Genomic DNA, 22,779 nt, shown 5'->3' on the forward strand with positions numbered 1-22,779 from the left:
ATGAATTTATTTTAGTGCACAATTTAAAATTTTGTTGTAACAAATTAATTAGTTCCGTTTTGTATATGCTTGTAAAATAACATTTCTGTTTCCTTAGACAGAATTGTGCCCCTCTGCATTTAACCAAGAACCTGTGATGGTTTTAATAAGAGGACTTCATGCAAAGGTCCCTAAAAATTAGAGTGAGTTGCATGTGCTAGGCCAATGACTTCCATTTTAGAAAACAATACTTCTGCAAATTTATCAGCAAAGCCACAAATTTTATATTGACACTTCTCAACAACAAACTGCTGAGTCATTTCCTAGTAAGGCATACCACATTCATGGGTCTTAACATTTGTTGTATTAGATTTAGTCATGCTTAGATTTAATAGATCTCCACTGTGACTGAGGCTAAAATCTGAACCCTATTTGCCTGGGAGTAAGCCCCACCAAATTCAACAAGACTTACTTCTGAGTAGGCATGGTGCGGATTGCACTATAAATTGCCTAATCTCCAATTTTCATCTAGTTTCAGTGAAATCATATCCAAACCTTCCCCCCTTATTTCCATTTGTTTTTCTTGAATAGATATATATTTTGTGTCTCCAAAACATGTCCATACTTGTCCAAGACATAATCTCTGGTGGAATCATGAAGCACACATTATGAGTTGTGTGAACACCCAGAACAAAAGGTGTGGGGGCAGGGGAAAGAAAAAAGGAGAGAAACTCCTTGTGCTAATGGGACAACGTCAGTGGATACAACCTATGTCTCTAAATATATATGTTTGTGTATATACTATATATACCATTACTGAATTGTCCCCAGCCCATAAGAAAAGTGATCATGACTGGACTCCCTTTTACAAAAGGAGACAATTCACCACCATCAAGAACCCCTTTCGTATCATAACCAGGTCTCTTCAGAAGCAGCACTATACACCAAACTATCCAGCTTCTCACATGAAAATGGAATGCAAAATAAAAGCTACTGACCAAAGCAAACAAAAATAATACTCAAGCAAAATGCAATTTTTTTCTTTAACAGATAAGGTCAGCTGGTTTAGCTGATGTTTTCATGACTGCACTATAGGACTATCTAACTTTTAAAATACAGGTACAAACATAAATTATTAACACAAAGGAACATTTAAAAGACCAGATATATAAATGGGATTAATTAAATGAGGCATGCACATATATCTAGTAATAAAAATTAGAAGAGTAACACAACTGAGAATGTTTGCTATATTAAATAGTCATAACAGGATGCTGTTATTCACATATAGTGGTACTTACATCCCTGTACAGCCAAATCTACAGCCCAAATCAAAGTCAGATGTGAAAGAAAGCACAACAATGTCAGTGAGTACTAGGACGGAGAACAAGGAAAAGTGTACATTTTGTTCTTAATTGGGGGGGGAAAGCTGTCATTCAGTTTGTAGGAATTGCATGCAAAAAAGTTTCACAGAGAGAAGCTGGAAAGAAAAAGACCAAGTGGTATCATCTACTTACATCAATATAATTAGCATTAATGTAGTCTGAAGAAGGATCATCTTCCACAGGTTGCAATATCACTCTGGAGTGGTCATCTGTAAATATATTGTGGGAGTCAAAACTTGTCCAGAACAAATGTACAATAGGTATGGATGGATGTAAACAATGATAGAAGGGACTGGACTAGCATATATTGGCATCTAACAAAACAGACATTTTAGTGGATGCCTTTAATCCAGGGATTGCCAACATGAAGCCCTACAGATGTTTCAGGAGAAAGTCCTGACAATAGACCATGCTGGCTGGTGGAGTTCAGAAACAACTGGAGGGCCCTATATTGACTACTCTGGTGAGCAGAAGCAACACACTTCTTTTTTTAGGAGTTCCACTGAAATATGTGTATATGCAATGGATGATGATAAGTAGGGGCATATATAGCTGTCTTAAACTAGACTTCATAGCTTAGTTCAGTCTTTGATGCATGACAGCTACTTTAAATAGTTCCATGTGGCAGTTGCTTTCATTGTGATGAGCTTTAGCTTAAGAGCAACCTGTCATATGAGAAATTTACTTTTACCACTGTCATTTAGGTGGATTTGCAGTGACATGGATCTGCTGCACATCACTCTAGTATAGTTCCCCCCATCCTAGCCCCCTCCAGATATTTTTATGCTCAGGGAGTCGCAGTCCAAAATATCTGGTGGGCACCATGTTGGGAAAGGCTAGTCCACTCAAATGGCTCGGTGGAATTAGTTCACAAGCAGGGTGATTGAGAAAGGCCATCAGAGAAATTATCAGTGTATTGGAGGAACAGGGAGGAAGAAGATGCACTCACAGACAGTCCTATTTATTCCCTATCCCCCGGTGGAGTAAAAAGGCTTTTCAGGAGAAAAGCAATAAAAAAACTCAAGCAATAATGGCACATAGTGTAATCTCTTGGTGCCTTTATCACTACCAAAGGTAGTATAAGAACTGAACCCTGAACAGTTAAGAATCTGGCCCACCACAGTCACTAAAATGTTCAGCTCTTGAAAAATTGTGATTTGAATGCATACTCTTTCACACATCTGAATATGATGGACAGAGAAATCTAAGCCTTTATCAGCTGTTTTCCCACTAGCACAGTGATAGCAGATGCTATTCTTGTTGTAAAATGGTAATCAAATTTTGTTTGTGCTTTGGTCTTAACTATCAAAAGCTTTACTCCTGAGGATCTGTCAGGGTTCTTTGATTCTAATCACTGCATCAGAATGCACCAGCGGTAGACAACTGAAAAATCAAATATGGTGTAGCAGTGTAACAGAAATGCAGTGAGATGTTAATTTAAATTTTAAAAGAACTAAAGAGAAGGGAAATTGGTTTGCAGAAAAAAAACTTTTTACTTGTATCTTACTACCCCTTTCTCTCATCCCTTCATTCACTTCTGATTATTATAACATTATTTAAAATTACCCTTTATCTGTACATAAATAAGTAAATATCTGACCATATTTCTATTTGTAAGCTGCTTTGCCCCCTCAGGGAGGTAGGTGGAGTATAACAACAACAACAACAACAACTCTATTTTCCTTCAACACACCTACCACCTCCACCCAGCACCAGTTCAGCTGAAAGGCTACACAGCATAGTAAGGGACCTGGGTTCCCTCTCATGTTGTTGCTAGGCAACAATCAATCCATTGAACCATGTTCTAAGTAGAAATTGTCAAACTTAACTTCCCCTGATCTCTCATTATAAAGGTAAAATATGATTCAGTCAACAATTGTGGCCCTATAATCTGCATGATGTAGATATAATCAATGTGGTGTAGTGATAAAAATGATGGACCAGGAATAGGGAGAGCTGCTCACCATGATGCTCAGCCACCATTTTTCAACCAAATCTACCAGACAGGGAAACTGGATGGATGGGGGACCCAGGTATGCTGTACGAGTTTACTAAATATTCATCAACATAATGAAATATCCACTTTTAACTTACATGCGATAATGTTTCCATATCTATTCTTTGTTCTGTTTTGATCCTTTTTTGCCACATCCCAAGAAGCTGACTGCCCTTCAAAGAAGCTCTTTATTAAAAAAGGGGGGAGGGGAGGGGAGATGAGATTATAATTCACACTAATTTTTGCATTTATTTCAACATTTGTTTTAGTATTCAAAATAGCAACCACCTACATTTTCCCATTAGAAATAAATGTAATAACTGGTCTGGAAACTTCTGATGGGGGCAGAAGCAAAAACTGAGCAAATTCAAGGCCTGCTACTTTAAACGGCAAAAAGTGTGTGCTTCTTGCTTTCGCCTGTTTCTCCATCCCTAATACAAATAACATAAATTGTCCAACAACAAATAGGTAAACATGTGAAGAAAGAATTTCCCAGTTAAAAATGATTTCTGTCACACTGACAAAAATAAATCAAGTATTTCTTTAGTGAAACACCACAATATGGACTTGTACTAGCATGCTTCTCATTCACAGTAAAGTCATTTTTATGGCTTGCCCATGCTGTTCAAACATAGGTGTGGGCAGTGGCAGATTTTGGTCTTTAAAATTTCAGTCCTGTATGAGGCAAAAATTTGGAACCCCCTGCTCCTCGCCTTCTGTTCTCTCAATTCACTGCATTATAGTTCCAAAGCCCTGCAGCACCCTCTAGCGTCAGCTCCCAATGTGGTCACACTGGTCCAAATCTGCCTCTGCTATAGGTCTGTACACTGTCCCTGTACCCTGAATTTTTTTACAGGGTTTATGCACGTCAACATGAGTCCAGTGGCCTATCTAGTCTACCACCCCATTTCCCACAGTGGCCAACCAAAAGCCTGAGACCAGGTAGGGTTGGATGGATCCACCTACCACAATCCTACTCTCTCCATACCCTGATAGCAATCAGTTATCTGACATAAATATCAGTGTTAAAACAGCTGACTTAAAAATGGTTATGAAAAATTTGCTGCAGAAATGGAGGGACTTTCGGTAGAGAGTGGATGTTTCAAGCACACCCTCTGTAATGCTTTATGACATAGCATCTAAAGCAATGAAATTTCAAAGTTTCTCTTTGGGATTATTTCATTGACTCATGGTTCACAGAGAAGTGGTCTTTTAACAATTTAATCCCAATTAAACATTCATTTTAATCTTCTTGTAATTAAGAACTCGTGAAAACAAGAAGCTGTACTCTCAACGGGCCTCTCCTAAGTTATTGAAAAAACACAGCTGTTGACATTTTTACCTCATATTCTTCTTTAAAACCGTAGCTGTCAGATGTTTTCATGAGGTTGATATGCTGCAGCAAATCAGCTACTCTTATAGCAGGATGTAGCTGGCCTGTTTGGTATGGCGACTCTGTTCCTTCGCAGAGGTAGCGAGGTACATCGAGCAGACGACTTGACTCTGCTGTTGCACTGTGGTTTTCATCTGTGGTGATATTAATCCAGAGAATAATAATCAAACTCAAATACTCCAAGATACAGTCCAGTTTTAAATCAGCTCGCTGCTGCACTCTGTAAAGGTTTTAGAAGCCACAATAAGGAATGTGCACACAACAAATTTGTTCTGGCTTTTTGAAAAGCATTGTTTTGGAAAAAGGTCTGTTCTTATCTTGAGAACTAGGCAGTGCTAATTCCACCTGGGACCAGGATGACAGCACAGAAGATAATTTTACATGTCCCCCCCCCCCTTTTTAAAATCAAATTCACTGTCCAGCAGTAAATAATTGAACTCAGTTTGCGTTGGCCAACTCTAGTCAGCACAAATTGCCAGAATAGGCTCAAACTGCTGTTCAACTTTTGTATACAGCTGATGGGCCTTGGGGTAGCTTACAACATGTGTATGGGGCAACCTCTATATGCCCCATACACATACTGAGTAAGCAGTAACCTTCTATTTATGGCTGCCTTGGAGCCCTCAAGACCTGCTACAAGTTCACATGGACTTGCTCTCTGTGATCTATCTTCCCTTAAGAACATGATAAGAGTAAATGCTTCAAGCAAAGCTGTCAATCTTGCTTGGACCAGAGGCTGGCTTTACATTTTATGGCTGCTGCACAGAGGTAATTCATGTACCCTTGAAGATTTTGGAGGGGGAGAGAGAGAGAAAAAGAACTATTGCACAAGAAGAGTTCACCCTGAAATAATTGGTATGTGCAATGTAAACTGAACCATTGTTGGCCTTTAAGACTCTCAAAGAGATCTTGTTTTTAGAGAGGGCTGTTGTCTTCACACTCTGCTTAAGTGTTTTTGGAGGTATCTGGCCAGGCACCAGAAACAGAATGGACAAAATTCACTTCATTCAGTGGTGCAAGTTGGAAAAATGTCCAAAAGAAGAAAAAAACAAACAAACAGTGCTTTATTTTGCCATGGACGACCCCCCCGCCCCCGTTTTGGATGTTCATTAAGTAACAATGAGTGGATGCAAATACAGTATTAGGCAAGATTCTGGTTTTAAAGTTGTAGTTAATGTTTTCAGGTGAAAAGCCATAGCAAGTATATGGTTCAGCATACTCGTGCAAACTTCTTTGCGTTGCTCAAATTTATTAGTGGCAACAGTTTTCTGTACCTTTGGTCCCACCCCCTGTAAACAATGCAGGGGAAGTACATGCTATTGTTTTTAATTTTTTACAAGTATTCCAGCACAATTTATTTTACATTATATACCATTTAGACCACATAGCGTGCTTTAGTTTTTCCTTCTTGTGTATTTCTGGTCAAACACTTGTGATGTATTTAGACAAAAAAATTAACATAATTTTCTTATTATAAACATGTAAAATAAGAATGTCAAATTACACCACTCTCCAGGACATCAGAAAAAAAAATTCAGTGTAAACTTAAAATTTACAAGCTACCCCTGTTCAAATTTTTCTGGAAAATCCACCTCGCTACCCTGATCTGATCCTGCTATGCCAATTTTGCATTATATTATAACATAGTTACCTAGTTAAGCAACACAGATTGTTTTAGAGAAGAATATACATTAACAAATAAAAGTTAATCTGACGATCAGAGTACCTAGTGCACACAGCATAAAATGACGCTATGATGTTAGAATCAGTACAATCAGATACAGCTAAAGGCCCTTCATATTTTCAAACACATCAACTGAAATCCCACTCCACTGATATAGGTATATGTTCAAATTTAAACTTGGGTTTGACAGCTTCAGAATGACTATAAGAATCCACTTGTCTAGCATGATAGAGCCCTATCCAGCTGCTTGCTAGCCACACTTGCCCCAGCCAACACCTGGGAAATACACCTGGAAAATGCATGAAAAAGAAACATGTGTGACTGTATTGTATGGCAGAGCTTTGCCAATGGTCATCTTCTACAACTATTTCATATTTATTTTGAACCAATCTTGTACAAGATGCTGGACAGAACACAGAAGCTTCCAATTTGGTAGCAGATTACTTGCATTCCAAATCTGAATTTTAGGAATTTACTTCTTCCACACTGATCTGACTCCACCAACAAGAAACATTTGAACTGAACAAAGAGGGGTCCTATTTCAAAACAGACACATATCAAAGTCCAACAAAGATCGAATCCAAAGTCATTTTTAAGTACCATAAAAGCAATCATGTTATTATATTAAAGTAAATAACCCCACTCCTTAAATGATCTCATGGGGTTTTAATTTGAATCATCGTGTGCTTCATTAAACTGAGTAACAGTGTGAATGACAAATCAAAGTCATATTAAAGATAGTATTTCATTCATTATACCATATATCTTGTAATATAAATCACCTTATTTACCCAGCCAACATTCACACAATATACTATAAAGCATAGTTCCACAGGATGGTGATCAGCCTATGCAAGGCTTAGACTTGTGCAATCCCAGTTTACCTCTTCTGAGGAGAATTACCGTATTTTTCGCCCCATAGGACGCACCGGCCCATAGGACGCACCAAGTTTTTTTGGGGGGGAAATAAAGAAAAAAAATTTTATTTCCCCCCCCAGGTGCTTGTGGGGCCGGCAGCAGGGAGAAGGCTCTTCTCCCCGCAGCCCGCCTGCAGACCAGGTCTGGGGACAGAGGGAGGACGCGCTGCGCCTCCCAACTGTCCCTGGAGCTTGCGGGGCAGGCAGCGGGGAGAAGCGCTCTTCTCCCCGCCACCCACCTGCAGATCAGGTCCGGGGACAGCTGGAGGACGTGCTGCGCCTCCCAACTGTCCCCGGAGCTTGCGGGGCAGGCAGCGGGGAGAAGCGCTCTTCTCCCCGCAGCCCGCCTGCAGACCAGGTCCGGGGACAGAGGGAGGACGCGCTGCGCCTCCCAACTGTCCCTGGAGCTTGCGGGGCAGGCAGCGGGGAGAAGCGCGCCAACCCCTCTCACTCTCCAGGCTTCAGCGAAAGCCTGCATTCGCCCCATAGGACGCACACGCATTTCCCCTTCATTTTTGGAGGGGAAAAAGTGCGTCCTATAGGGCGAAAAATACGGTAGTTTAGAAGTTTTTGTTTAGTAATAGGTTGATTCTGAACAGTAATGCATGTTGTTTGAACAGCTAAAACCCTGGTTAATGTTAATTATGTTTTGTTTGAAATAAGCTAACGTGAAACTATGTTTCATGGCTATGTGTTCTATGGTTCAGTGTGACATCTCAACACACTCACCCTGTCTCCTCAAATACTTACCAGTTATAGGGACTGTACCCCATTGAAGCATTAAAAAAAGCAAATAAATCTTGAGACATTCGAAAACTTTTTTTATGTTAGAAAACAGTCAAAGCTTAAGCTTAAAAGCTGTAGAAGCTTTGTAACAATGGTAACTAAAATAGCTTCTACAATTTTGGAATCATAAAGAAATCTAAACAACTTTGTGCCATTTTAATCACCACAGACATGCACATATTACAAAGCCATTTTTTTGTATGTATGTATGAAATGAAATGAAATGTCAAATATAAAAAAGGAAGAATGAGCAATGGTATCAAATCTCTAACATAAATACAAGCTCTCATGAACTCCAACTAAGACATTTTGCCTCACGTAAATAATATTTGTCAATGAACAACAAACAACAAGCCACACTGTGATGTGAATGCATGCTGAAACTGTCAGGCCGCCTTTCAGTTTTGCCCTGGGGTTGCTCTTCACAGCTGCCTGTCTCACTAAAATTCGAACAGATTAACCTTTGCATGTCAAAAGATTTGTTTCACCTAACTCAGTTGGAGGTTTTGATAGCTCTAATGTCACATCAAATATACTTGTTTAGTGAGTACATGGCAGCAAGAGCCTCTTGATGAAAAGGATTAGGAAAACAGCACCCAATCAGCGAGTTTAAAATTAGCAATTATTTAGATATGTTAATTATAATTTAAAGCTGTAATCAAATCATTACTAAATGGCTGAAGAAAAAGCATGGGACATTTGACACAATGTTGAATGTGTGCATAGGAGACCCACATTCATATACCTGACCAGCTATGGAGCCCTGAGTTGGGGCTACTATTATAGTACAGTAGACCTGATTTCAAATCCCTACCCAGTCATGAAGCCCATAGGATGGCCTTGGGCAAATTCCCAGCCTACTCCACAAAGTTTTTTAAAGAATAAAGGGGAAAGGGAACCATGGAAGCCAACCTAAGCTCCTTATCATAAGGGCAAGATAAAAATGCAATATGTACAATGAACTAGCTCCATCCACCTAAGATAAGACAGGGAAGTGTGGTTCTCAAACACCACTTCCTGTGCCACATTGTAAGCTGCTTTTTAAAAACAAAAACGGGGCTATTTTTAAAAACAGTTTGTGATATGGCAAGGGAATCTGTAGTTCAAAGTCCCATGGGATGTGCTCTAACCTTAGATAACAGCTAAAATGGTTTTTTAGATTCTGGCCTAACTCTTTTAGCTCAGAAAGTTATAACAAGTTCCAAAGGGCCTGAGACACGGACATCTAAATTTTTTATTCCTCATGTTATAATATCGTGTTCCAAAGCCCCCAAACTGCCATGTATTTTGGGGAGGGGGATGCTTGAAAGGGTGTGGGCAAAGGGTGTGGGAATTTGAGGCGGTCACTATACGGTGATAAGCTTTTTGGGTATGCATCAGTTTCCATTTGAATTTGGATCCATTTCAATGCAGTTTGTGGCCAGCATTTAGCACTTGAGTTCATTTGGTTGTACTACTGGTTGATTTATGCTAGGAAAAGGATAAAACAAATGTTCCTATGCTGGCCTTTGATTCAACTAAGATATCCTTCTGGATTACTGTATGGGAGACTGGGAGACAATATTTTAATGGTTGCTGCTACCTGTCAGGTAGGTTCCATAGGACTCTATCTTGAATCACATGCTGATTAGGCTTCAGGATTAAGCTGTCTGCAGATATGGGCTGGGAATGGCAAAAGAAATGTTGAATGGGTTTCTGGATCTGGTAACGTCTGGACTGAGTTTGTTAGGCCTCATCCTTAACAACAATGCAGTACTACTGATGATTTGATAGCCTTTGGCCTACTCTGTGGGAAGTGCACTGGCAGGCTGAGGGTGCCATTAAATCTGGACCTGACACTCCGTGTTCAAGTAGCACTTGTGACGCAAAGTGCTACGGCTGTAGTCCCTCCCATCTATTATTGTTTGCATTCGTCTATCTTGTAGGAAAATGGAGTGCGCCTCTGGGGGTGAAGTCAAAGGGCTGCATTAGCAGCACCAAAGCGAATTCTCTGAGGTGCAAGCCTGGGCAGTGTGTATGGAGGTCCTGGGCTGCCCAGAAAGAAAGACTCCCCCCCTCAGCATCGCTGATGTGGTCCAAATCAAAGCAGAGCAATACTTTTGGCACCAGCTTGGCTGCAGGAGTTGCCAAAATGAGGCGTACAAGGTGCCATCCAACCATCTTAGGGACTTCACTCCAAACTTGTATCGGGTTCTCTCCTTAGTCTTTTCTTCTCCTATCTAGGCTCTTATAACATCTAGGTTAGATTACCTCTGTGCATTTTAATGGAATTTCCTTTGTAGATAATTTCAAACTTCCATTGGTTCAATTGAACTGCACAGATTTGAACACATTGTGTTTCTCGATGCACTGCCAGTTGCGGGCTTTGACTTAGAAAACCCGAAATTACTTGGGACCAGGATATTTGATAGACCCTTTTCTCTCTAAAATATTTCTACCTCACCCTTCAATATAAAATCACCCAGGGAGATTCCAATATTATTGAAAATGCCCAACAAGTAAGTAAGTAAGTAAGTAAGTAAGTAAGTAAGTAAGTAAATAAGAAAAATTGAGAGCTATGTAAAAGCACCAGTCATAAGCCATTCAAAACATGGATGGGAAAACACACACAAGCGGTGAAAATTGTACAGATGAGGTGCCACTTGCAAGGCCCTGTCGCTGGTGGACACCCACCACATTTAAAGAACATGGGTGCACTAGAAGTGGGATTCCTACTTCTATGAGCTCAACAATTAGGTAAGTTCATACAGAAGAAGGCGGTTCTTCAGATGCCAGGCCCTAGGCTGTCTATAGTTTTACAGTGGTGCCCCGCAAGACGAATGCCTCGCAAGACGGAAAACCCGCTAGACGAAAGGGTTTTCCGTTTTGGAGGTGCTTCGCAAAACGAATTTCCTATGGGACTGCTTCGCAAGACGAAAATGTCTTGCGAGTTCCTGCGGGTTTTTTCCCCTCCCCCCCTTTCCCCAAGCCGCTAAGCCACTTATCAGCTGATCCGCTAAGCCACTTAACAGCTGATCCGCTAAACCGCTTAACAGCTGATCCGCTAAGCCGCTAATAGCGCTAATCCGCTAAGCTGCTAATGGGCTTGCTTTGCAAGACGAAAAAACCGCAAGACGAAGAGACTCGCGGAATGGATTCTTTTCGTCTTGCGAGGCACCACTGTATGGTCAAAGTCAGCCCTTCAAATTGTATGTGGAAACAAATTGGTAGCTAGTAAAGAACAGGATGTGCTTGTTTCCGGATGTCACTGTTAACAGCCCAACCAGCCTTCAAATGCAGCCTCATGTAAAGTATTGTATAGTAATCTAACCAGGACATGGAAAACTGCCACAAGGTAATATATTTTCCAAGAAGGAAGCTAGTTAACCGACTGTCACAGAGTGGTACAAATGGGAAATATGCATCTTGAAAGTGGGACTCAACTTTAAGCACCCTTAAAGCTAAGGACTGTCTCCTTTGGGGAATGCAACTCTAAACAATAGAAGCTGAATACTCATTTTCTATTTAGTCTTGTCTCCTGAAAAGTCCCTTTCCGATCTTTAATATTGGTTTCAGAATCCTCCCTCTTTGTGCTCTAGTTTCCCCAGTAGCTTGCAGCGGTGGTGCTTCGAAACAAACTTTGAGGTATCAATTGGTTATTATTTCAATGCCAGTTTTTAGTTTTAAAAGCAAATTCTATTCTGCAGAAGATCAGTGATATAGGGTGCTTTCCGACAGAAGCATAATGTGGCTAAAAAGTCACTTGCTGCAAACTGGTCGCTACTCTTTTTTAAAAAAAACCACATTGGATTTTGGTGTTGGCAAGGGGAAATGGGATTAAATGCAGGGGGAGGATATACAGACTGGCATTTTGATGCTGACACATTGTGTGGACACTGAAAAAAACCTCCATACATGAGTGGCACTGATCCTACAATAAATGCCTTTTTGGAAGCATCCATAATCACACTACCATATCAGGTTGAATATGTGAAACCACCACTGTTTCTAAAGCAAGGTCAGCTTTGAAAACAAAAATATCACTGAAGCAACCACCAATTAAGCTGTGAAAACCAACAATTAGCCTCCCAAAGTGAGGGAGAAACCAGCTTCCAGTGCACATTTCAAGCCCAGGAAGGCCGTTCATTTCTCTTGACTGTTTGATGCTGCCTGAGGAAAATGAGTACACCCGAATGTTCTGCCAACAGCAGGCTTATATTTTCAGTCTGAAACAAGCTGTTTAGACACCCAGTAAATATATTGGTTGACAGGAGTTATAAACCATGCAAGGAGATGAAATCCATGAAGGAAGAGATTATGGACTAGGTCCTCACCTAACACAGCAGTCGGCACAAGTGGATCATTGGGCACTGCAGGAAAACAAAGCTCGTGAAGAAATACATTACCTTCAATTGGTGTATTTTTTGTTTTATCAATAAAGAAACATAGATAATTTTATAAAGTCACATAGCAGTGTCTATTAGTGAAACAGAGAACACACAGTCTGCTTTGTTGAAAGCAATGTTTGCATTTTGCACAATGCCATAAATGCACAAAATTATCCACTACGACCCAATTAGGCTATCTTCTAAGCATTTGCTGCTTGACAGCCACAGAGTAAACTCTCAGGTAGTTTTGCCAGCGCAGCTGCCAACAGCTAATTGAACAGTTAGGAAGCAATTGCTGCTATTAGAAACTCAGTTCTAGCCTAAATGCACCCTGTGTTTTTCACAGGGCGTAGCTGAAATGCCCTTGATTGAAACATTCATCAGCAAAGTCTCTGATGAAAGAAAAGTGAAACATCACAAGTACTTAAATCAGCAAGTGGACACCTTACTTTCACACTACACTCTTAGTAAATTATGGCATATTAAGCCTAATTTACATACGGTCCCTTTTAGGGATCTTGGAGCCTTTCTCCCAAGGCAGGCATGGAAAAGAACTCCATGGGCTCATAAACACTCACTTTAAAGGAAAAGTGAACTTTTAACACTTCCAAATTATTTCTAAGCAAGAGAAGAATTTCCAATTTCACTGGCTGATAATTAGCTTTCTTTGGGAACAGCCAAGGACTGTGGAGGCTTTGGCATCCCAAACCAACTGCTTAAGCCCTACAAATGTCTTAAAATTGGCCTTCCATTTATGAAAAGGTAAAGGGACCCCTGACCATTAGGTCCAGTCGTGGCCGACTCTGGGGTTGCGACGCTCATCTCGCTCTATAGGCCGAGGGAGCCGGTGTACAGCTTCTGGGTTATGTGGCCAGCATGACTAAGCCGCTTCTGGCGAACCAGAGCAGCGCACGGAAACGCCGTTTACCTTCCCGCCGGAGCGGTACCTATTTATCTACTTGCACTTGACATGCTTTCGAACTGCTAGGTTGGCAGGAGCAGGGACCAAGCAACGGGAGCTCACCCCATTTTAGAGAGAGGAGTGGAAGCCAAATTCAACGGTGAGGGAGAAGGCCACCTTCCTGTGGAAGACCTGTGGAGAAGGTCTTCTCCCTCATGCTTGGATTGGGCTCCTGCAGGGTCTCTCTCCCACTCTTGCAGGAACTAATGGAACAAATTGTTCCAGTAGGGAAGGAAAAAAGATATTTCAAGGTACAAACTTGAGACTGAGGAGAAGAGGTCATCTACCATGAGCATTTACCACCCCTCTCAAATTGAATCCCCCATAGTGTCTTTAACCCACCCTTCAAGTGGAAAATTTGACATATGGACTATCACTAGAACAGGGCACAGCAAGGCACTGAGAGAGTTAATTGATTTATCTTGGCTAAGGAAAGAAGGGACAACATATGCTCTTTTCTTAAGAATGCTACCATCGTGCTTGCTATTACATGAGAACCTAGAAAATGGTAGAAATAACTAGGCTGGGCAAAAAGGTACCTAGTCTCATAATCCATGTTTTTTGTCCCAAACAGCTTGCAGCAATCTCTGAGCCAGATAGTACACTAGTTAGGAAAGGTACCAGCTAAGTCAACAATGTACTTTGAATGTCTTAGAGGGCTGTCACATGATACTACATTTTCACAGTGTATAGATCATTGATGGGAAGTTCTCAATACCCTGCAGCCAACCACGCCTGCCAAAAATACTCTCTGGAGGTTTGGCCTGAGAGGGATCTTCCTGAACCAATACAGTCGTACCTTGGTTCTCGAACAGAATGCATTCTGGGAGTCTGTTCAACTCCTGGAACCGTTTGAAAACCAAGGACCGTCCTGCAGCCAATTAGAAGACGCAGAAGCCATTTGGCTTCTGAAAATCGTTCAGCAACTTCCGGGTTTCAATTTCAACTTCTGGGAGTCGATTTGTTTGGAAGTCAAAGCATTTGAGATCCAAGCTACGGCTGTACTGCTACTGGGAGTGGCTGGAGGAGGGGGGCCATCACCCAAAATTGGGGTTGGGTGTGACTGTTGCATACAGTGGTACCTCAGGTTAAGTACTTAATTCGTTCCGGAAGTCCGTACTTAACCTGAAACTGTTCTTAACCTGAAGCACCACTTTATCTAATGGGGCCTCCTGCTGCTGTTGCGCCGGCGGAGCCCAATTTCTGTTCTTATCCTGAAGCAAAGTTCTTAACCTGAAGCACTATTTCTGGGTTAGCGGAGTGTGTAACTTGAAGCGTATGTAACCTGAAGCATATGTAACCCGAGGTACCACTGTAGTTCAAGTGTCTCACTAAATTAATTTATTTAGTGTAAATGTAACAGCACCTCTACAGAGCACCTGTACACAGAAACAAAGCAAGTTGCCAGCTTCAGTTACAATGACCATTTAAGCTCTGCCACTACTGTACTTACATCTGGGACTGAAGTTATGGGAATCCATAAAGGTGACCGAGAGAGGGTCCTCTGCATGAAGCGTGCTTTGATCAGCGTAACTCCTATCCATTGCGTTCACCATATGGGTCATTTCTTGCCTGGCGTTTCCCATTGCATCTTTGCGTTTCTTAGCAAGTTTGCTGCCCAGCCAAAAGCCAAAAGAAAAAAGCAAAAAAATGAAAGTCATCATAATTTTTCCATCTGGTGATCAATAATAACATGTAACAGTACCAAAGTGAAAGAATCTCTCAAACTTAAGAGCAGCTTTAGACGCTCTGGTACCCACAACCACGAAAATGGTCAAGTGCCTTGCAGTTTCAGGTGATGAGTTGAAGTTGTAATGTCTGGAGAGGAACTTGCACAGGAAGGGTATTCAACTTGGGCACTTTTCATCTTTAGTAACCTGCAGCCTGATCCTAATCACATCAACTCAGAAATAAGTTGGAAATATTTCAGTTGGGACTTGCTTTCAAGTGGGTAGAATTGAGAGTTCAGCTTTAGTTTCACAAGGAGCCTGTCAAGAACAGTGCAAGCACTGGAAACATTAAGCACTTGTGCTTCCAACTTGCTACTGCCAATGATGAAGCTACTCTTAGGAGTTTACAGGACAAATTTACACACTGCAGTGATCCAAACTTGTATCCATGCCATTATTTTTATTTCTTGTTGTGAGATAACATTTATCGTGTAGAAATGTTTTTGTTTACAAATTCATATTCTTTTCTCCCTTTAATTGCTGTTTTCCCATGCAATTATGCCAAAATACTCAAATTGGAACAAAATTCCATTTTAACCTTTATACAAATAAACAGCATAATTATATCAAACGATCTTTGACCTATGTTTTGATTTGTAGTCAGAGAATTCACTTTTCTGGTTTTTCTGCCACATCTATCATTCAATTGCTTAGACTGGCAAAGGTATGCAAACAGCACAACAAAAGGAAGATAGTTCTGTTCATGTTAGGATTGCATCTCACAGATCACCTCTGAATTAATCAATCAATCAATCAATCAATCAATCAATCTGTACACTGCGCTTCATCCATAGACCCCAGGGCAGTTCACAACATACCAATACAAAGATAACAAAATAAAATAAGAACTGCCCCCCAAACCCAAACTTCACTCATAGGACAGGCGAGCGTGGTTTGCCCCAAACCCTATGGTGGGCTAAGTTTTGAGACTCGGTAGGACAAATTAGGTTCCCTACCATCACCCCAAAGTGTGGCAAATGGGGGAACAATATTTTGACTTCTGTGCTTATACTTTTAAAAACAGAATTCTGTGCTGTTCACACAGTCTCACAGAATCTCACAATGTTAACTGAATCTCACAGGATCCAAACTGTGCATGCAAAGGAATTCCTATATGGCTGATATCCTTCCCATTTGTACACACCTGTGTACATTCACTATCATATGCAGAGGGAGAAGCTGGAGGTTTACTGGGCGGGGCTGAATCCTTAAGGTACAAGCAACTGCATTAGATTATCCTAATTAGTACACAAATATTTGTAAAACACTGGTGGTTTTTCACAGATAAAGCACCACAAAACACCACCTGTGTTAATTAAGCACACAGAGCACTCAATTTGCAGTTAAACACAAATTGCATCAATACTCTTGCTTTCAGGACAATTGTTTATTCCGAACTGTGAAATCCCAAATAAAGTGTCGTCAGGATAGTTTATCATAATATAGACTGCATATTAATAACATGTTGATATACTATGTATTAAGTATGTGTGTATGAAACATATATTAAAATGTTCTTAATGGGTGACACAGTTGTAATTTAAGGAACAGCTGCGAAAGGTATTTCTGGAATATTAATGGATAAATAACAGACATCTTTAAAATGTGCATACATGTTTTTGCTTAGAAGTCATGCTCCTTAAGAAAAAATCCGCCTTGTAAGGGATGTCTAGATTTGGTGAAGAAGAAAATGTCCTCCGGACTTACTCAAAGACACTCTTCTCATACTATTGAGAAAATGCAGTTACAGCTAACAAGATATGGATCCATTCAGATTCTTGGCGCTGACAAGTCTCTGCTCAAATTCAGTAACACAGCCCTCGTGTGCTTGGTCACATGTAGACCTAGACTGCTTCCATGCTAGAGGTGTTGTTGTTTTTTAGTGCTGCTAAGCCTTTGCTACTTTACCACAATAAGCCTGAAGCAGAAACATCTACTAAGATTCCAGACAAGCATTGAGTGTAGCACAATATTATCACTACTAACCACACATACAACATACTTTCTTGGCCTGACTATTCTTTCTCCTGGGCATTCTTGCTTCACTTTCTGAGAAATATTGAAAGAGTTGGGTGTCAGTTGCTGTGGCTGCATTTTCCAAGGCCAGCCCTTATAAATAGTGATAATTCGTAATAAAGACATAACTTGACTGGGAAATAATTTGGAGGTACTTTTCCACCCAGTGAATTTTTCTGGAATGCCCTATGTGGTAAGATTATTGACGCTAATTGGCTGTGTACCTGGTTGGGAAACTGCTCTGAGTCTTCTGGGGGGAAAAGTAGTTGAATGAATATATAAACAAAAAAGCAAAAATTGTTAAATAAATATGCAAGCTCTGGGTCAACCCAGCACAGCTGTTCCTTGGCTAAATTTACACTACATCCACTCAGTAAACAAGTGCAGGAGCAGCATGGGGGTCTGTTTGCCTCACTTCTGTGCCATGAAGAAGCATGGTAAGAGGTTGAGCCAACTGTGTGATGCTGGCTGGACCAATCTGGTGGGGCGGCAAGCTTGTCTTTAAAGGCAGCATTGTGATTTGTTTTTGAGGGAGTTGAACAAGGCCTGCAAAACTTTCTACTTGGCAAGTGGCATGAGGGGTGCCATGCACAAGTAAGCTTCCTCTTGTGGTAAATGGAGGAGCACCCTGGTGTATTTTTATGGTGAGGGGCTGCTAACAAATATCCTGCTACTGCTCCCTGGTTTAAGGCGCTTTGGCAAGAGGGTCGCCCTTGAGTTATGACACTATCCAAGACTGTTCAGCAGCGGTGGGAAGTAAATGGAAGGTGTTTCCTTGGCATATTGTTTAAGAACAACAAACAAACAAAAGCACACATCATTTAGTTAACTTGGAGCTCCTCACTGCCTATCTCAAATTGGGCAGAGTGCCTTCCTAGTTTTTACCTTTAACAATTGGAAGCCTGCACTATTCAAGTATAGTTAAGAGTGGTGAAAAATTAAATGCTCAGGGCAAACCTCTACATGTTTAATAAATAGTCACCCATAGTTAAATCTTTTTAAAGTATTGTGTCTTCGTTCCAGAGTGGGGGAACAAAGACATGAGATGGTGGTGGTGGGTGTTCCTTCAGCTGCTTGTGAAGCAATTGTCAATATTCAGCTATCATCTCATTATATATTTACAGGAGACGTGGTATAAATTCAGTTTTGTGATTGCGTTTCATACATGGATTTGCAGGTCCTCCACGAATCTCTGTTCACAGAGTCCTTAGCATACACTCAAAATTACCAGTGACTATATTTAGAATTGTAGCTGTCAAGAACTTTTACATGTGTAAAAATGGGATAGCAAGAACTAAAAATATAGGAGAGTTATTGCTGATCTTTAATCCCATCATACTATCCAAGACTTTTATAGTTCAGGTGGCTTTTTCTCACCTATATACTAAAGCTCTCAGTCTTCCAGCCTTAATGCCACATTTAGGAAGGAAGGAAGGAAAGGGGGGCGGGGAGATAACCAGTCCCATCTCTTCATTTCACAAAACCCATTTTTGAAGCACCACTTCTTATAAGACTTCATAAAAACCCTTCAGGATAGTCTTTCAGATAGTGAAGACTGCAGCTAGGTTTCTGGTTAAGACAAGCTAAAAAGTCAACAGTACTTAAAGCCTTGCAAGTAGCTAAGTAGGTAAGCGTGAAAAAGTTAATTTCCATGAAAAGGCTGTGGTGCTGTGATCTATAGATACCAAACTTAGAGGACATCTTAAGTACTTCTATGCACTGAGCTCCGAAGAGTGTCAGCAGCAAGCAAACAGGTAGTGCAACAGTTGCTTGTCGAGACCCCGCAGCCACCCCCTCGTTGGAAATAACTCACACAAGGACATGAATATTAGGTTTATGTTACTGGGCAAAATTGAGGAAGTGAGCAAAGAGGAAGTCCTCTGGCTCGCTCCTCCATTTAAATGGCCCCGGCCACGCCCCCCCAGACAGCGGGTTGGCTGGCCGGGCTCTGACGTGGCCGGGATCCCCCAGGCAACGGGGGACAAGGTCCCCGCCTCCAGTGGGGAGTGGGTGGCCACGCGGTCCACCGCAACTCCTCCCCACTGGGAAGTAGAGTGGATGAAATACACCATTAAATGATTTTTGTTGGGTGCATGCATTAAAAGCACTACCACTCTTTTCTCTTAGTAACTCTCTTTCCTATTCCAGTCCCACAACTTGTGTTTGGGCTATCTGTAGTCTTAACTGGTATCAAAATCCCCAGCAGTGTTATGTGCTTGTGATCATTGCTCCGAATCAGAGCAAATGATTTGTAAAAATATTTAATTTGTGGACACATCTGTATTGGAAGTTAGATTAGCTTCAACCAGAGCCAGGGCCTTTTCAACTCTGGCTCCGGTCTGCTGGAACGCTATGCCTCATGAGACCAGGGCCCTGCAGGATCTGATTTCTTTCCGCAGGGCCCGTAAGACAGAGTTGTTCCACCTGGCCTTTGGCTTGGAGCCAATTTGATTCCCCCCCCCTTTCTTTTTTCTTTTCCTTCTCCTCCTGCGAAGAGGCTACATTTAATATTTTAATGTTTCAATATTTTAATGTTGTATTTTAATGTTGTATTGTTTTAATTTTGTAATCATTCAACTTGTTTTTATTATTGCTTGTAAGCCGCTCTGAGCCCGGCCTTGGCTGGGGAGGGTGGGGTATAAATAATAATAATAATAATAATAATAATAATAATAATAATAATAATAATAATTGCTAGCAGCCATCAGCTCCTTATAGCTTTGGTACTCTAGCCCAGGCCATGCAATCTGTTGTTTTGGGAACAATCAGCAATTTGTATTGGGGACTGCCGAGAGTAGATAGACATTGTTAACCACCACAGCATTCACTTCCATCAGCCTATGCAGTTGGCTAAGTAAGAAGGGAGGGAGTAGAGATACTCTATTATTTTGTGAAAATTGCATAGCTTAATTACTTCTGGTTGTCCTGTTATTTAACAAGGGAATTGCAATTTGTCATAGTAAACTCAAGGATAACAAAGTCAGGCTACAGCAGCTTAGGTAGCTTTTGTTTAAAATCAAGTGGGTTTTTTGGTTTTTTAAAATTGATATTTCAAAACCCTGTCCATTTAATACATGATTCAGATGTACTGAAGGGCAGCTCTGTTCACGTGCAGGCCTGTACATATATTATATGGCAGCTTGTTTTGAATTAGTAGCTTTTTTCAACCCTGTATTAGGCTGCTTCAAACTTTGTCTCTGCTTCTACAAACCATTCTGACTGTTGCTACCATTTAACACATCCCATGTGCAACATACAAGATAGGCATAGATCTTGCTGACAGGTCTGTTCCCCGAGAGTAAGAGAGATCAACCACTTAAACGCTTCAAAGAAAGCGTAACATTGCAACCTCAGAGGAAATATCACTTTCAAACAGCTGCTGGATCACATCTCCCCCACTGTGAGGAGAAGAACAGGGTAGGAGAAGGAGCCCAGAAGCCTTCTTCAACTTTCTCAATGATAATTTGGTGGTTTTGGTGGAAGAGTCAAAATGAACAGAAGCCTTGAAGGGCTCATGTCTTTTTGTTACTTGACAAGAGGCCAGCTGCTGTCCCACCCATCCGCCATTGTGCCCTCATCTGGCTGGGTGATGGTGGACAACGTGCATCACTTTTAATTCATGTGGGGCTCCTGACAAGTGTATGCATTGCTCACATGTAGGTCAGCATCATGTACACTGGGGAACCCCTTTAGTTCCACCCCCATTACTGCATCAGCTTCCCTCAACCATTGCACATTTTACACATTTTCATTTTGTAAAAGAACACCAATACATGAACGCCACCTTCGTGTGTAAGGGATCTGCACAAATGGATCTGGTTGGGCAGGTTTCTCAAGGGCCCTTTGTGTTTGAGGTCATTTACAGACACAACACATGGTGTCAGAAGTGGAGTTTAAAGCAGACTCACACTCTAGCACCATCCTAAAGTTTAGCCTAGCTACTTTTTTCTTTCTTTCTGGGTGGTGGGTGCTGTGAGAAACAGTGTACATTCCCTGTCATTTCTTCCCCTGAAGTGGGAAGACTTTACTCTGCCTCAGATTAGAGCTGAGTCCAGTTCACTGCTTGATGAAGAAAACTACCTATCACATTACATGAACCTAGAAAGAAGCCCAAACTTGATTTTAGAATGAAAATTAAATTGTAGTGAAACCGAAAGAAACAAATAGATATATAGAAATAATGTTTCTACATTCATTTAGAATACAATATCCCTTTAAAAATAAAAGTGAAAAGCCTTAGAAAATGTTTAGCTCCTAAAAAAAAGAAAATCAAAATTATATGGAAAAATGTAGCAAAGTATTAATACTTTTTGTCCCTTTTTTTTTTTTGAAAAGGGATACTGCATCTTCAATACACGTAAAGAAGTAAGTCACCCATTTCTACTTACAGGTAGTAGGAGTAAGAATAGTAGCTCCTCCTGGCAAGCAAATCACAGACAGTGGAAAAAGAGAAGCAATGGTGAATGAAAAGCGTGACTCGGTCACATTCAATAAAGCAGAGAAATGTGCGTTTTTTTTTAAAAAAATCATGTTTTATTGGTTAGCATTACAAACTTGCTCATGCACTGATTAGCCTTACGGTGCCATGCAATTAAAAAAAATACGTTAGCATATAAAAATGATTTCGGTATTAGAAAGAGATTGCTGGAGAAAAATGACATGCTGACACTTCATTTATTGCGGGGGGGGGGGGGATTAAATGGGTTATGTATTTTCATGCAGTTCAGCATAAATGTGATGACTGATAACTACCTAAATGTCATGACATACAGAACAGGTGTGTACAGGTCATGTGCTCTCAATTGTTCCCTTTCCTTTTTATCTAACTTTCAGTTACCAACTGGCAGAGCTGTGTTAATAAACAACTAAGATAGCTGCTTACAAGTATACAGGTGTAAGCGGGTTTTTTGGGGGGAACATCCTATATAGATAATAGGTCTATGCTGTCATTTTTGCAGTAGATGTGCATGTATACTAAAGCACACACACACACACAGCTTCTGCTGCTGCTGCTTCTAAATCTTAAAAATGAAAATGTTGATACACACATGCTTAGCTTAAAAAAAGTACACAAATGGAAAGAAATGAGGTACATTTGGAAATATTTCAACAATGGTTAAAAAAAAGTTATTTGCTATTTAAGAGATGCAGTATCCCTTTTCTTATGCAGTTTGATTACTTTGTAAAACTCTATAACAGCTAATAGAGTTTCATCTACTTCAGCTTCAAATCAGTTTGTACAAAATGATCAGGCAAAGCATAAGACACTTCTGATTCATGAAATCATACAAAACTGCTTACCACTCAGATTCCCCCCCCCCCCCAATAAATCAAATTTGGAAATCTGTTTCAATGTAATTAAACCAATGTGAAATTAGCAGGTATGTTTTGATACTACATACTGATCTTCCTAAAAGTGTTAATAACGTCCAAGTATCAAAAGGGATACCACATGATGGAATCACTAATATGTATGTACAGAATGGTTATATTTATAGCACCTAGTACAAGCGCTTAAGATTAAAACTTAAAGCATATTCAGTCTAATTCCATTGTGTTTACAGT

At 40.6% G+C, this 22,779-nt stretch overlaps 1 protein-coding gene across 19 annotated transcripts in view; it reads right to left on the reverse strand.

Annotated features, from left to right (window-relative positions):
- The window catches only part of PTPRK (protein tyrosine phosphatase receptor type K), a 328,240-nt gene that overhangs the window by 18,918 nt on the left and 286,543 nt on the right, over window positions 1–22,779 (reverse strand). For 4 of the 19 annotated variants that reach the window (XM_083731041.1, XM_083731039.1, XM_083731040.1 and 1 more), the window contains exons 15-18: window positions 14,922–15,082; window positions 4,703–4,887; window positions 3,459–3,546; window positions 1,497–1,573 (exon numbers count right to left, since the gene is read on the reverse strand). In XM_083731041.1, coding sequence (XP_083587167.1) covers window positions 1,497–1,573; window positions 3,459–3,546; window positions 4,703–4,887; window positions 14,922–15,082 — 511 coding nt within the window. Of the gene's footprint in view, window positions 1–1,280; window positions 1,299–1,496; window positions 1,574–3,458; window positions 3,547–4,702; window positions 4,888–8,104; window positions 8,117–12,453; window positions 12,490–14,921; window positions 15,083–21,602; window positions 21,633–22,779 lie in introns of all 19 variants that reach the window. The other 15 variants (XM_083731044.1, XM_083731046.1, XM_083731033.1 and 12 more) reach the window with 7 other exon arrangements.

The sequence above is a fragment of the Podarcis gaigeae genome, assembly GCF_964106915.1.
Source record: "Podarcis gaigeae genome assembly, chromosome: 3".
Taxonomy (NCBI): Eukaryota; Metazoa; Chordata; class Lepidosauria; order Squamata; family Lacertidae; genus Podarcis; species Podarcis gaigeae.